General features: G+C 32.6%; 2 protein-coding genes across 2 annotated transcripts in view; one reads left to right on the top strand and one right to left on the bottom strand.

The window, feature by feature from the left end:
- Window positions 1–1,566: 1,566 nt before the first annotated feature.
- Window positions 1,567–10,597, bottom strand: LOC139502152 (cytidine deaminase-like). The gene is made up of 5 exons (XM_071291530.1): window positions 10,482–10,597; window positions 5,737–5,853; window positions 3,556–3,667; window positions 3,008–3,065; window positions 1,567–2,447 (listed from the first exon to the last, which is right to left on the bottom strand). Exons 1-5 carry the CDS (start codon window positions 10,504–10,506, stop codon window positions 2,310–2,312), a joined length of 450 nt encoding a protein of 149 aa, XP_071147631.1. The 5' UTR covers window positions 10,507–10,597; the 3' UTR covers window positions 1,567–2,309.
- The window catches only part of LOC139502149 (nucleolar complex protein 2 homolog), a 171,548-nt gene continuing 166,481 nt past the window's right edge, over window positions 10,578–15,644 (top strand). The window contains exon 1 of the mRNA XM_071291526.1: window positions 10,578–10,693. Coding sequence (XP_071147627.1) covers window positions 10,653–10,693 — 41 coding nt within the window. The 5' untranslated portion in view covers window positions 10,578–10,652. The remainder of the gene's footprint in view (window positions 10,694–15,644) is intronic.

Genomic DNA, 15,644 nt, shown 5'->3' with positions numbered 1-15,644 from the left:
ACTGTGACTTTAAATAATCTGAAATTGCGACTCTAGATGTTTGCATTTTTTTTTAAAACAAAAAAATATATATTTCTATGGATTAAAATATCTTTTAAAACTATAAAGCTGGAAATATGAAATAAGTTAAAAAAAAATCTTTACAGTTAGATTTTCAAGATTTCAATGTCATTATCAAAATCATATTACTTTGTACTTTTAGAACTTTTAATGGAGAAAAAAAATCAAAAAGTTTAAATTCAAATTTAAGAGTTACGTCAAAATATTAACTTCATGCTATTTACAATTCTTAAAGTCAAGTAAAAGTTGCCCAAAATTGATCAGAAAAAAAATTGCCAGTGTTCGAGATCAAGTAGGAGTTAAATGGTTTTTAAAAGGTCAGATTCAACTTTGTTACATAAAATGTTAAATGCACAATTTTCACACTTCCAGAGTCATCACCACTTTCAAATAATAGAATTATAACACGGAAATGTCTGAGTGGTGTTTACCCCATTTACAGACATGTAACTTTAAATAATTGACCAATCACGAGTCAGAAGTCAATCGTTTACTTGATTATAATGTTTCCCAGACTCTCAATCATAACCGTTCTATTTGATCCTATTTCAGTAGGAACAGCTTTTTCCTATTTGGATTGTTTTACAAAAGTCATTGTGGAAATTTTATAGCTTGCTGTTTGGTGTGAGCCCAGGCTCTGTTTTGAAGTCCATACTTTGACCTATGATTGTTATTTTTTAATACATTGTGACTTGGATATAGAGTTGTTTCATTGGCAATCATGTCACATCTGTTAAGTACGGAGCCCTATTGGTCTCACACAGATTATAAAGTGTCTTTTAAAGTCCTGCGCTGAAGATGTGTAAAGTCTAGCGCTTGAGATGTCAAGTCCAGCGCTGGAGATCTAAAGTCAAGCGCTGGATATGTAAAATCAAGCGCTGGAGATGTAAAGTCTGGCGATGGATATGTAAAGTCAAACACTGAAGATGTAAAGTCTAGCGCTGAAGATGTAAAATCTAGCGCTGGAGATATGCAAAGTCTAGCGCTGGAGATATGCAAAGTCAAGCGCTGGAGATGTAAAATCTAGCATCTTCAGCGTTTGACTTTACATTTCCAGCGCTAGACTTTATCTCTCCAGCGCTGGACTTTAGATCTCCAGCGCTAGACTTTACATCTTCAGCGCTGGACTTTACATCTACAGCGCTAAACTTTACATCTCTAGCGCTAGACTTTACATCTACAGCGCTAAACTTTACATCTCTAGCGCTAGACTTTACATCTCCAGCGCTAGACTTTACATCTACAGCGCTAAACTTTACATCTCTAGCGCTAGACTTTACATCTACAGCGCTAAACTTTACATCTCTAGCGCTAGACTTTACATCTCCAGCGCTAGACTTTACATCTACAGCGCTAAACTTTACATCTCTAGCGCTAAACTTTACATCTCTAGCGCTAGACTTTACATCTCAAGCGCTAGACTTTACACATCTTCAGCGCAGGACTTTGAAAGACACTTTATAATCTGTGTGACACCAACAGGGCTCCGTACTTAAGTTATAAGTCTTTGCAAAATGATAATACTTTTATTTCAACAAAACAAAAACACTATTGCATGTTCAGAATGAATAACATTACTTTGAATTCCTCTTCATACAAGTATGAATAATTAACTAAATCTAAAGAGTATACAACTCTTATAATTATTGTACTCAATACATTAATGTAACATGCATCCATGGTCCTTTCTTCTTTATTTCAAAACAGGTACTTTCAATTTTGACTCTGAGGTATTACCATTTTCGAACTTTCGAATTTTTGACATAAAACAAATTAACTGACCATATGCATATTTTTAAGATAAGGTTGTTTTTTTCTTCATTTGCAGTACATTCTTCTTGATAAATTGTCTTTTTTTTTACCTTTGCAATGCATTCAAAAAAGAAACGAAACTCGTCTTCAACCTGCATATTTCTACTTTTTGTCTTCATTGTTTCTTTTATATCAATCTCTCTAAATTGCTATCTGATTAGTATAAACTGAGGCTTTACATAGTGTACTATGTAGAGTAAAACATATATAAGTATGAACTACTAAATATATAAAAACAATGTCACGGTCCAAATAATATGAGTATTGTCTTGTTTTCGGACATGTGCATTACACGGTCATACATAAAATTAACCCAAGTTTCAGCTGATATATGGGAAGATGTTCCGTTCTAGTTTCATGTAAAGGTTCTTGTATGTAAAACTATATACACTATGCACAGGAATTAAACTGCTGCTTGATTAGAACCCCTGACAATGTTAACCTTTAATTGAATTACTTAGTCGCTCCTCTTCTAAAGATTCTGGAACAAAACTCAGGGGAAGTAACTCTCCAGTTTTCATCATTTTATAAGATAAATCTGGTTTTGTCATATAAACATCCCAGTCGGTTCCAAACTGAAAGATAAAGTAAAACTATGATAAGGGTATTTGGTCATTTATATTTAATATGCAGGGTGCATTTTAAATTATGTTCTACCTAGCGACAAATAAAAAGACATCTAGAGTGTTAACTGTGATTTGGATATTCTATATCCACCAAGTTGGAATATGCATAAATAAACCCGTAGGTAGAAAACAGCTTTTCAACTGATTAGAGCTATTTTCTAGAACTACCTCAGTGGTTGTACTCGTCCTGAATATCTCTGAAATATTTCAAACTTGATTTTAAGCATCAATCAATCATCTTGAATTTTTCTAACTAATATATACCCTTCCGTACTAATTTAATTCATTCCAGGTGTTTTGAAGGTTAAATTTTTGCGCAATCTTTTGTTTTTGTGTAGTGTTTTTAACTGACTTTTTTTTTCTTTTTGCATCTTTATTATTTATACCAGCACGTGGGATGTTTTTTCTGCAACTTAAAGTTTATGATATCTTGATATGAGCAGTATAGTATCTTCCTTTAATCAATGTTACTCTTTGAGTTTTAACTTTTAATTATATCATTATCTTACCTCTACTAAGAACTGTCTACAAGCTCCACACGGCACTATATGAGAATTTTTCAGGTCACTGAAAATAAATAAAACATGGTATACTCTGTTGAAAGTATCATACAGTGTTTTGCCTTGAAAAAAGAAGGCGATAGATCGAAATTGAAAAAAAAATATCAAAGATCTATATTATAATCAACGCCAAAATTGCCCAAACTTGCTATCCCTTCCCAAAACAAAGCACTTTGAAAAAGGGCAAACTGACAGGCAGTTGAACATGAAGTGGGGTAAGTAGAACTAAATCCATCCCCTTCATACAATGTAAAAATCAGAATAGCAAATCCCCTTTTCTCTAAATAAAGAGAAAAATACGTAACAAAAATACAAGTACAAGTAAACAAAAACAGGCATAACAAACAGTTGCACCGTAAACAAAATAGTTACTTAAAACAAGCTCAAAACACCTGCTGATACGAACATACCAATTAATTTATTGATTGGAAAAGAAAAAAAAATGATATTGACTGAATAGTGTGATGGACAGAATGGCTAGTCAATCATTTGTTTACCTTGATATAGCTATGGCTTTAAATTTTCTATACCCCTCCGACACAGCTTTAACAATTGCAGTTCTCTCGGCACATATAGACAGTCCGTACGAGGCATTCTCTACGTTACAACCTGTGAAAATCAAACATATGATCTGTTTGAATTCTTGCATATATAGTTAATCAAAGTAGACAAAAAGATATATTAAATACAACGGAACAAGCCATTAGTCTTTTTTTTAATTTTTTTATATTTCAAACCCTTCAAGATCACCTCTATCCTGTCTTTTGGTCAATGTTCACTTGTTCACAATTAATCAATGTACAATTCAATAGCTAAAAATAAAAAGACAAACAGACAAATAATAGTACAAAAGACACAACATAGAAAACTAAAGACTTATCAACACGAACCCCGCCAAAAACTAGGGGTAATCTCAGGTGCTCCGGAAGGGTAAGCAGATCCTGTTCCACATGTGGCATCCGTCGTGTTTCTCATGTTGTTACAAATCCGGTTAATAGTCTAATTAGGTAGATCAAATTCGTGAAAAGGGAAAGGATTTTGTAGTCATAATGAACATATCCGATATCATCTGTGAAACGGTTTTTCCAAAACGGTCAACAAACTCGTGATGCATGGCGTCCGTAAAATTTACGAAGGGATGATTTCAACTTCATCATTTGGAATATGACTATGACAGTGTCGTTGGTGACTATTTAGAAGTTAATATTGCCAAACATTCTACTGCAATCGGAATGATTTGAAAAAAATATATACTGCAAACTTAACTTTTATGTTTCGCCCACTCAGGTAGGTCATGTAGGTACTATGCCAGAATTTCAATGCTAATGCTAATGAACATTAATAATAACGATATGAATTAACGATCATGGCATGGTTCCAAGAAATTAATCTGCAATTGTTTAACCCCCATTGATTAGCAGCTTCTATATTTTAAATTTTCTTGTTATAACTACAATCGGCACTAGAAAAACTTTAAATTAATCTGCAATAACTACATTCCCTTTTAGGTAGTGTTTATAACGACATTGACTACCTACGAGGTTCTTGCACGGTCGGCTTTCTACATACAGTCAGCTTAATTTAAGGCTAAAGCTATTTTTACTTAAAATTTAACCGTTGCAACTGTAAAATCGGAAAACTGCAAGGCTATTTTTACACTAAATACCCGTATAATAACTGAACAATCAGCACAAAACCAAACTATATCTATTTCTATTTGTTAATCAAAGAGCTGAATAGCTCTGAAAGGAAAGACGGTCCTTGTTTCCGTATTATTTTTTTTGGGGGAAAGGGGGGGGGGGGGGGGTAAGAATGAAAAAAGAACAGGTTGACAATACTGAAATCAATTGTTTAATGTAATTTCCTTTCCTTAGTTTAGGATTCAATTTTGACCAATGGAAGAGGTCTGCATCTTCTAAATCTAAACATTCGATTACAGTTGATAGTTAATTATCTAAAATTCAACTGAATTCTGTCATTTAACAACAACTACAATTTTTTAAAATCTTTAAATCTTAATTGTTAACCACTGAACTACAGGCTAAGGCGAATTTTCCATTTTGTGTGACAGTACTCAAGATTTTTATTTTTTTTTCTCAAGAAAGTAAGGACTGAAAAATCTATTCAGTTTTAAATGTCCAATGATTTTAGTTCCCAGTTACAACTCTCATCACAGGGATACAGCTACTAATAAAAAACAATATGATTGATGTAAACTGTGAAAAGTTTAAATTTAACAAATACCAAATTAATTAGTGCACGATTCCTGAGAATGGTCGATTTAAATAGCCAGTGAAGGATATCCTTGCTTCTGCATAGTGTAAAATACCAAAATACCTGTCAGGGAACAACAGTACAATTTACAAATGTATATATATAGCTGTTTGTATTTAGCGGTTTTTTTTAAAGTTACCATGATTACATGTTATAACTGTACAATCAGAACAATACAATACAATTGAAATGAAAGCGGGGAATGTGTTAAAGAGACAAAAACCCGACAAAAGAGCAGAAGATAGTCAAGGGCCATCATAGAGTTTATAACGCAACGAGAAAATCAAACTTAAAGCTGAATACTAGTTCAGCTATTTTCATAATGTGATGCTTCTACATTAAATTGAGGTGTAATAATTGTATCATCAGCACATAGACCGGTTATACTCCTACTGGAAATTTACCTGTTATAACTGTACCATCAGCACACAGTAAGGCTGCTCCTACTGGGAATTTACTGTATGGCATATATGCAGCCTTCTTCGCATCTCGACTTGACTTTAACAACTTGTAAATAACGTCTGAAAATAAACTTTCTGTTATACTATTTTTTCATATAATAAAGGAGCACACGTCAATAAAACAACCGTTTGAACCCAAAGACAGAAAAGATTAAGCAGAAAAAACATTGCCGCGTATTTCGTGTTATTAAAAATAATATAGTCGGACAGAGAATATTTTATTTTTCACATAATTTCGATATTAATTAAAAATAAAATGTCATCTAACAGTTGTACACGGTCTTACTCTTTCATGCATTATCAACTATAGGTCTCCAACCCTCTAATAGAAATTATCGAAGCAATATCTTGAATGGGGTCTTCTGAATAGGAAAGAGCAACTCAGTGAAAAAGTCTTAAGACTTGACGGAGTTTTAAAATATGGGACACGATGGCATGGATGAGAGAAGCCGTCATACTATTTTCTTTTGATAAATCGTTATAGGAGCAATAGAATGTGGGCCATCTAATTTGTTATTTCTATATTGATTAATGGTATGCCATGTGTTACCAGACAAACATGCATGAATAAATATACATTCTTGTCATTCATATATGGATAATACTTGACGTAAAATATAAACACATTTCAGAAAATGTAAACAACTTTTAGAATATTAAAATTCAAGTACATATCTGCATGCAGATGTCAGTGTATACTTATAACAGTACTATAAAATAGGCACGATTCGAGCAGACGTCATGACAATTCCCGTTACCTTAAAAACGTAGAATAAAAGTACATGTATACTAATAAATTTTACAACTTATAAATCGCAAGTTGTCAATAAAACATGTACAATACAGCAATTTAAAATATATTAAAAACATTGCATATATTTACGTCATTGCGGATAACCACGTTTACATGTACTTGTGTATATTGATTTTCTGTTGACTTTTACAGTTTCTTTTCTCGAATCAAGTGCAGAATTTAACTATATAATTTGATGTTTATTAATTAATTCATTCATCATGATCATTGTAGTATGTTAAGAAGGTAATTCGTTTTTAAAAGCAAGGGATTAACAATATAAGTAAAAACAATATTAATATCCTGTCTGCACAATCCTAATGATCATCCCTAATTCATACAATCCTGAATGAACCGGATTATAGCGAAATAAACTACGTAATTATTGATATGTAGCAATACACATAATAATTAATAATAAATAAGCTTTATTTAGACATGTTAGAGTCGGCAAGGTATTCAAACAGAGACAACATAGGCTCTAATGAGCTTTTATCCTACATTAATTCAATACACATTCTTAGAATTCATCGATATCACATAAATACATAATTATGTTACATATACATGTATGCATACTTCTACATAAATATAATGTCAATACAAACACAAATTATTGCCGCTTTGACAACAGAAATAAGTGCTAATAAAGACCTCGTTGAACTATGGTTGCTTTATTTTAGTGCTTTCTGCAATGTCCGTGCTTAGAATCCAGATGCGGATTTAAGAGGGGCAGGCCGTCCCTAAAGTCCCCTTAGGAGCTTCACATATTACAAATGCAAAGACTCAAACTGACGATGGCTACATTGTAACTATGGATCCGTACCTTACCCCCCCCCCCCCCCTTTTCTTTTTACATCTACATGTCATCTAACGTTCATACATGAGCATTTTTCAATCACCTAACCTCGTCGTGTTGTTCTCGGTTATACGGTTTCATGTATTTATGATTAAAGGGGGTCCGAATGAGGGTCCTTCATTTCTGTATCCTTAAATCTTTATGCTATTTATCTGTATTTTTTATTTTTTGTCTATTGTTTTCAATCATTTATACATGTATCATAACAACCCATTATTAAATCTACTTCATGTTTCTTCTGTTTTTCTCCTCCTCCCCCCTTTTTTCTGTATTTTTTGCCAATTATTCTCTATGCTGGGAACCTTGTATCATTCAGACCCACGTATATATCTGATAATACTCTGATATTTTTTTATACTATAATTATATATAAGTAACTGTCTAGATTGATTCTATATCTGCGTGTTTATTAACGAAAACAAGCACTTTGTGTTAAGATATTTTTACATGTGAATAGAAACATGTTCGTGCATATATATTCGGAGTAACCTATAACAATGTATATTAGTATGCACTACATGTAAATATCTACAGCTATATATACATTTGTTTTAGTGTTTATTCGTTTTCCTTAAACCTTTTAAAATCTAGAAAATGTTCTTCCAACACATGTTTAAATTTGGAATTCCTAAATTGAACTTTTTCAACTTTGACGCAAAAATAACGTGTCTCAGAAAATTAAGTCAACCGTTCACGTGCTACATGTACATTAAAAAACTTGTTTCATCTTTTTTTTTAACCATCTTAAGGAATTGTGCCAAATAAGAAGCCGTGTTAAACTGTCTTTAAACCTTCTTTTTTGTACCAAATTGGTACACCAAAGCTTGTAACTTTTCACTAAAATAGTGTCAATGTTTGAAATTGCTATTTTTATTTCGATTGGCAAATGTGATGTGCATGTATAGTGAGTATACACCAGAAAACATTTTATTAAAATATACTGAAGACAAACCAGTGGATTAAAGAGAATGACTTATTTGTAACTCTCATAATCAGTCATCTAAACCGACAGTTTTTGCTGGAATATAAAATAAGGAGACGTGGTATGAACTTTTTACCAAAGTTCAAATGGAGTGTTTATAAGCAATTACGGGGCCCGTAAGCCTTCAAAAACTAGAAAACCCCATACCTTATAGTCAGCTATAAAAGGCTCCGACATGAAAAATGTGGAACACGTTATTTAAAGACAGACTGAAAATTCTTCAGCTGAGCATATTAACGAGGTCAAGAATGTTGAAATACATATATATATACAAAAAAGAAGATGTGGTATGATTGCCAATGAGACAACTGTCCACAACAGATTTTATACTAATTTATTTACTGTTCACTTATGGAAATTATTTATAATGTTTCTCACGTTGAAACTCCACACCATGAATAGATATATTTGATGTTTACAAAGCGTTTGATATATATTGATTTCGCCTTCGATTCTGACAGACAATGTCGATTTTACACCGAAGGTCGATTTCATACACAGTCGTTCGTCTGAAACTAATTACTACGTATTTACTTGTTTACTTCCTTCTTTAGTACGGGGGCTTATTATATACACCTGAAACTTAATATACGTTATGCAGTATATCAAGTATTATAGGGTTATTGCATGAATATTGGGGAATATTGTCCCGAGTAGAATTTTGTATTGCACGAGCTTGCGAGTGCAATATATGTTCTACGAGGGACAGTATTCCCTAATATTCATGCAATAACCCTTTTATTGTATAGAAATATAATATTTGAAAGTAAAAATTGGTTTAAACTAAGATTTAAACGTTGATGACGTCATGAATTTTGAAGATTTATTGCACTAACTGCAATATTAGAATTTATTGCACGCTAACTTTTGGTTACGTTCTGTGGGAAATATTATATTGCTATACAATAAACATATTTACTATCTAATATATTTGCTTTAATTTGAAAACGACTTTCCTCGATAATAAATTATGTGTTCCTGTGTTTGTTCACACACTGTCAGAACCCCTACTGGAATGAAATATTTTAATTATTATCAAGTCTTAACAATATTCTTTATGTATTTTTCTTCATTGATAATACTCAGAATTTATCAAAATTGCAGCTCTGAGCGTTTTTATGCGTTTTAAATTAGTTGATTACATTTACTGAAAAAATTACATACATAAATCTGTAATCGTGACTGACAACACATTTTAGAGGCGTATCACGACAGGTGTCGTATGTGGAGCAGGATCTGTTTACCCTTCTAGAGCACCCAGTGAGATGACCCACGGCCGTTAATAAGGGTTCGTGTTGTCGGCTATTCTTAGTGTTTTTGTCATTATGTTTTGAGTATTGTTGGTTAATTTTTCGTCGTTTTTCATGTTTTTTTCAATATTGTATTGTCTGTTTGTGTTCGGACTTTGATATGAGTTTGAATGTCATTTGGTATCTTTTGCCTCCCTTTTGGTCAGTACACAATGCAAGTAAAATGAAGTCGAAAGAATTTGAGTGAATGGCCCTACATTTCGACTATCTCTCCTCAGTCCTCAGGCTCCTCATCATTTTTTTCAATACGTACACCCAGAACTATTCTTCAATGTGATATTTCAATTCCGATAAATATAATGTTTTATTACAAAACCAAAAGTGAGATAAACTAAACCCCCCTTTTCACAAAAAAAAAGTATATACAAAAAAGGTAATTTTAAAAATAAACAGTTAGACCTTACAATTTATCATAGTTATTCAAGGAATCATAATGTCTCACATTGTAATGCATGTTTATGAATATATATTTATTTATTCTTTTACTACTTATTTTTTTTCTTCTTCAAATGACTACATGTATATTCGAAATCTATTAATTATTTGATAATTAATTTACTATCATCAGCATCATTATTAAAATAAAATCAATCGTCGTTGTTGTCATCAACATCATCATTATAATCATCATTTTACTAAACAACGTTCATTTATATCCTAGATGAAAAATTTCTGTTTCATATGCAAGTTTTCTTAATTTTACGTAAAACTCTAATTAGGAAAACATATAATTATTTTCCTTACCTGCATCTGAACTCTTGTTCTCCATGTTATTCGAATACGTAAAAATGAATGAATGAAGACTTGTTTACTATTTCTATTTACCACCAGGGTCAACAGGTGAAAGTTGAAAGGCTTATATATGCATCTTCAACCGGAAGTGTAAAAATCAAAACAAATACTTCAACTTCCGCTATGGCCGCCTCCATGAAGAAAAGCATGTCCAGCAAGAAAAGGTTGTTGTACTTAAAATCATGTCATTTTTAACATTCTAAATGAATAAAAATTATATTCTATCAATAATTAGTCATACAAAACAGTTACACGTTAACAAAATTAACTAAACGCCATCGCTCAAAAACACGTTTTTTTTTTAAACATGTATACAAATATACATGATTTACACAATATAATTATTTATTATCCATTGCTTTCATCAATTCCTGTCGATCCGGCGCTAATCCGATACGCCAAATTCGATCTGGACCACAAATATAGTCGATGAGGACCCAATTTGAAATAAAATGATTACCATACATAATTTTCAATATTTTATTTAGGATAACATTGCATGTTTGTATATATATGTACATGTACTTGTACTTACTTATAATGTAGATCCAAATGTTTACGGAACAACTGAGCTGCAAGGGTATAGTTGAATCTGTGTACACTCCTTTATATCAGGATTAACAGGTTGGGAACAACTCTAGCCCTAAAATGAGGGGACTATCCCTTTTATGAGGGGTATCCCGTAGTCATCTGTTCTCAATAGTTATCAGTTCTCAATAGCAATGCACCCTGGTAAAATAGAAGTAGGTCGTGAATTCGCACATGTTTTCTTGATGTCCGTATTTCAAAGACAGAATAAAAACTCGCTTCAAGCAAGCAATAATGTCACCATTTCAAGTTTCAGACATGGTATAACGTTCAACAGCAGTGTTCTCCCCAGGCCGTTTTAGCACAGCGCTTTTCAGCGCTATTGCAATTCCCCGCTGTCCTATTGCACTGACCACAGCGCTATCCCATGCAAACGCGTCGCTATATTTTTTTTCGTATTTTTCAAATTTTTTCAAATTTCCCGCTTATTTTTCACTTCAGACCACATGATCGACTGGTTTACGATTTTTGAAAGAATTTTCGTTGTATTAAAGTAACTCCGCGGGACCAGTCTCATAAATTTTACAAAATGGCGTTTTTTGAAAGATCAAAATAAACAAAGATTTCGACATTGACATCTATTATTTTAATTTAAAGAATATATAGAGGCATATATGAATGAAATGAGATGAAATGAATTGACCGCATTTCCTGACGTCACTCACAAACTTGTTTTACAAACTTTGAACAAACGAGGATTTTAAAAACGATCAAACACAGGGGTCTGTTACAAATTATTTGCCGGGTTTACTATCCATACGAACCCCGAAAATGAGCAAGTCTTTTAAGTATTCATTATCCCTTATTCGAACTTATAATTGTTTAGTCAGAAATTCTACCATTTGATAGCATATGATTAGAAAAACAAACCCAAGCTGATATGACTTGAGAAATTTTACTGTCTCCATTTCAAGCTTGGATGAGGCCATTTAAATATTATAAACGTTAAGGTCATAAAAATGAAAAAAAATGTTAATTCCTGTCAAACGTCATAAGGTTAACAGTACACTGCTACAGTTGGTTACAAAACCAAACACTGAAACAGAAGCTGACAATGACTTTATTGTTGGTCCTTACATGTTCTGCATTATTACCTGATAGTGCTAAGAAATCTTCACACAGACATGTCTGGTGTAGACCCATTATGGAAAAAGATTTCTCCTCCAGTTTTATACATAGATAGTATGAGGATTATATATATGAATTTACAATGGAGAAAAAAATACTCTTCTTCTTTATCCAGACAATAACATTAACAATCAAAGCCTCATTAAGGGGTACACTGTAACTTCCATGAGCATGATGAGGACATCATAACAAGAGGAAACATCAACAGCATAATATAATAAAAACACATAACAAAACAATTACAAACCGTGCGCCGCGATAAAGTTACTGAGCATTGTCAAAAATTATGCGATTACCACAGCGCTATCCAAAAATTCTGGGGAGAACACTGCAACAGTATAAATAATATTTTTCAATTTTAACCTACTTTTCCTTATTCCCAAAACAACCCCAACTTCATCCCCTTGGTTCATTAATAGCAAATCAGAGCTCCAGATAAGCTGCATATTTGCGTCATCACACAATAAAAATAATTAAAAACCCAATGCAATTGCCCATTGCAGGGTTCAATAACCCAATTAATTCAAAGGAAATTATCTGATTATATATATGCCAAAACTATGAGTTCTTAACGCTTTTACTCGCTATCGTTTGCGTTATTTACCCTTATCTGATTACAGTCGTAGCGTAAATCTATTTTATAATATTAATAATTGGAAATGTCCTATCATTCTAAAAATAGAGCCCTGCATCAGGTAGCTGAAATGGGTCCCTGTTGGAACATACAATGATTTAAAACGAAAGTAAATGTCCGCATGTTTTCATCTTCTTTTTGATAGCTTAGGGAAAGCTATGATAATAACAAAACTCAGCTAGTTTTTTAATGAAGCATCCATCAAACGCATGTGCGTGTTTGCATACCTTGGGGTTACGTCAAAAACGAAACCAGTTGTAAAAAGTGAAAGGTATATCTAAATCTGGGAACTACTTATTTTTTTTTTTTGTAAAGTAGGTCTGGCAAATAGGTGAAACTACTGGCAAAACTTTCTTACAGCACCTAGCTTAGTGGTTAAAAACCCAATTTGATATTTGCTTGAGGGGTGAACTGAAATTGATAATGCAATTAAAAATCTTTATCACCCAATTACGTAAAAAAATGGTGGGTAAAAACCACAATTTGTGAATTCTTATCTGGAACTGTGGCACATTTTCAAATGTAAACAAAACCTAGCTCGAAAAGAATGTCAAGTCCACATATGTATTACACAATTGTTAGATGTAGTGTGACACCGCTATGGAAAAAAAATCTATGGAACGCAGTTTCGGCCATATCTTATGAACTTTAAAGTTTAATTCGATTCAATTATCGGAGAAGGTATGCCCTTAAATTTGTATCTGTGACAGTCAAATATAAAAAACAGCTGTGACAACTTCTTACATTGTATAACATATAAGAACTGGTTCAATACGGAGCAAAAGTTGGTTACACTACTGAGAACCGATAACACTAGGATACTTTTAGTCCAAATAATTATGAGGTCTTGGAAGGCTATTTTAAATTTTTGCTTTGACGCCTTCCTGCAATGTAAGGCCTCAAAGATAAAAATATAATAGCCTTTCAAGATGTCATAATTATTTGGACTACATGTACATGTAGGGTACTTTTCAAGTGATAAAATTTGGATATTTGTTAAAAACCTCTTTTTAGTACAAATGGGCACATATTTATATTTAATACTATTCAAAGAAACTATTTCCCAAAAATCTATACATCTATCTGGTATTACATGGTAAAAACATGTCCAAGATTTTTTTATATTCCTGGACATACAATGTATACAATGTATACATGTACGTGTACATGTATCTTCTTTATTATTAAAATTAATTCAACCCTTCTTTTAGAAAAGTTGTTCGAAATATAATGATTTTTTTCCTTTTACAATGTTTTTAAAGTAATAAATCTAAAAAAAAATCTATTTTCTTTTCTACAACAGTAAAATGACCCCTTCTCTAAGGGGATTCCTTTATATAAGGGATATCCCTCATTTGGGGGTGTTCCCAACATGTTAAATGGAGTAATGGAGATGTTACACCAACGTATTTACAAATATTTACAAGAACAATCCCCATCCCAACACACGGAAGTGCTCGGACAATGAATAAAGGTTGTTATTATGGTGGAGAAAGCCAAAGTACTAGGAGCCAACCGCCATGCTGCTCACCAGGAACAGACAAACCCAAGAGAGACTGTGGATTCATTTATTTTCGTGTGTACCAATTTTTGTGGATTGAGAAAATATTGTATTTTAGTGAAAATTTATTTGATTTCGTGGTTTTACTAAAGGGTTTATACAAGCCTAAAGAGAATTTATACTTCGTTGAACATTTAATTTCGTGGTTCACCTCAAACCACGAAATCAATGAGAACTGGTATCCCACGAAAATAAATAAATCCACAGTATCAGTAGATTGATCTTCCGGTCAAGGTCATTGGCAACATTGACCAACTGAGGTCCCAAAAGTACCCATTCTAGTTTAAACTCCGGTCTTGGTACCAGAGATATTGTGTTGGAAGTTGAAAATCACCTATCTGATGAACTGATATTTTCAATGCTCTGAATTGAATGTGGACCTTCAGCACTGTAGCCATGAGTCTCTTAACCAGTAGACAATAAACACACCTGTTTATGATATAAATATTAATGATTTTTTTATCATTATCAAAGGTATATGTAGATGATCAAAATTGTGCCCTAAATTTACAATTTTCAAAAGAGGAGACATTTATTTGAATACTTTAAATATTCTAAATATTTGTACTAGATTTCATATAGAAATATATTGAAATTTTTAATTTTTATACGACCGCAAAATTTGAAAATTTTTTCGTCGTATATTGCTATCACGTTGGCGTTGGCGTCGTCGTCGTCGTCCGGCGTCCGAATACTTTTAGTTTTCGCACTCTAACTTTAGTAAAAGTGAATGGAAATCTATGAAATTTTAACTAAAGGTTTATGACCACAAAAGGAAGGTTGGTATTGATTTTGGGAGTTTTGGTCCCAACATTTTAGGAATTAGGGGCCAAAAAGGGCCCAAATAAGCATTTTCTTGGTTTTCGCACTATAACTTTAGTTTAAGTTAATAGAAATCTATGAAATTTTGACACAAGGTTTATGACCACAAAAGAACGGTTGGGATTGATTTTGGGAGTTTAGGTTTCAACAGTTTAGGAATTAGGGGCCAAAAAAGGCCCCAAATAAGCATTATTCTTGGTTTTCGCACAATAACTTGAGTTTAAGTAAATAGAAATCAATGAAATTTAAACACAATGTTAATGACTACAAAAGGAAGGTTGGTATTGATTTTGGGAGTTTAGGTCCTAACAGTTTAGGAATTAGGGGCCAAAAAGGGACCCAAATAAGCATTTTTCTTGGTTTTCGCACCATAACGTTAGTA

This window comes from Mytilus edulis, chromosome 13, assembly GCF_963676685.1.
Source record: "Mytilus edulis chromosome 13, xbMytEdul2.2, whole genome shotgun sequence".
NCBI lineage: Eukaryota > Metazoa > Mollusca > Bivalvia > Mytilida > Mytilidae > Mytilus > Mytilus edulis.
The sequence above is the reverse complement of the archived record's forward strand: the minus strand, read 5'-3'. Positions and strand labels throughout refer to the sequence as shown.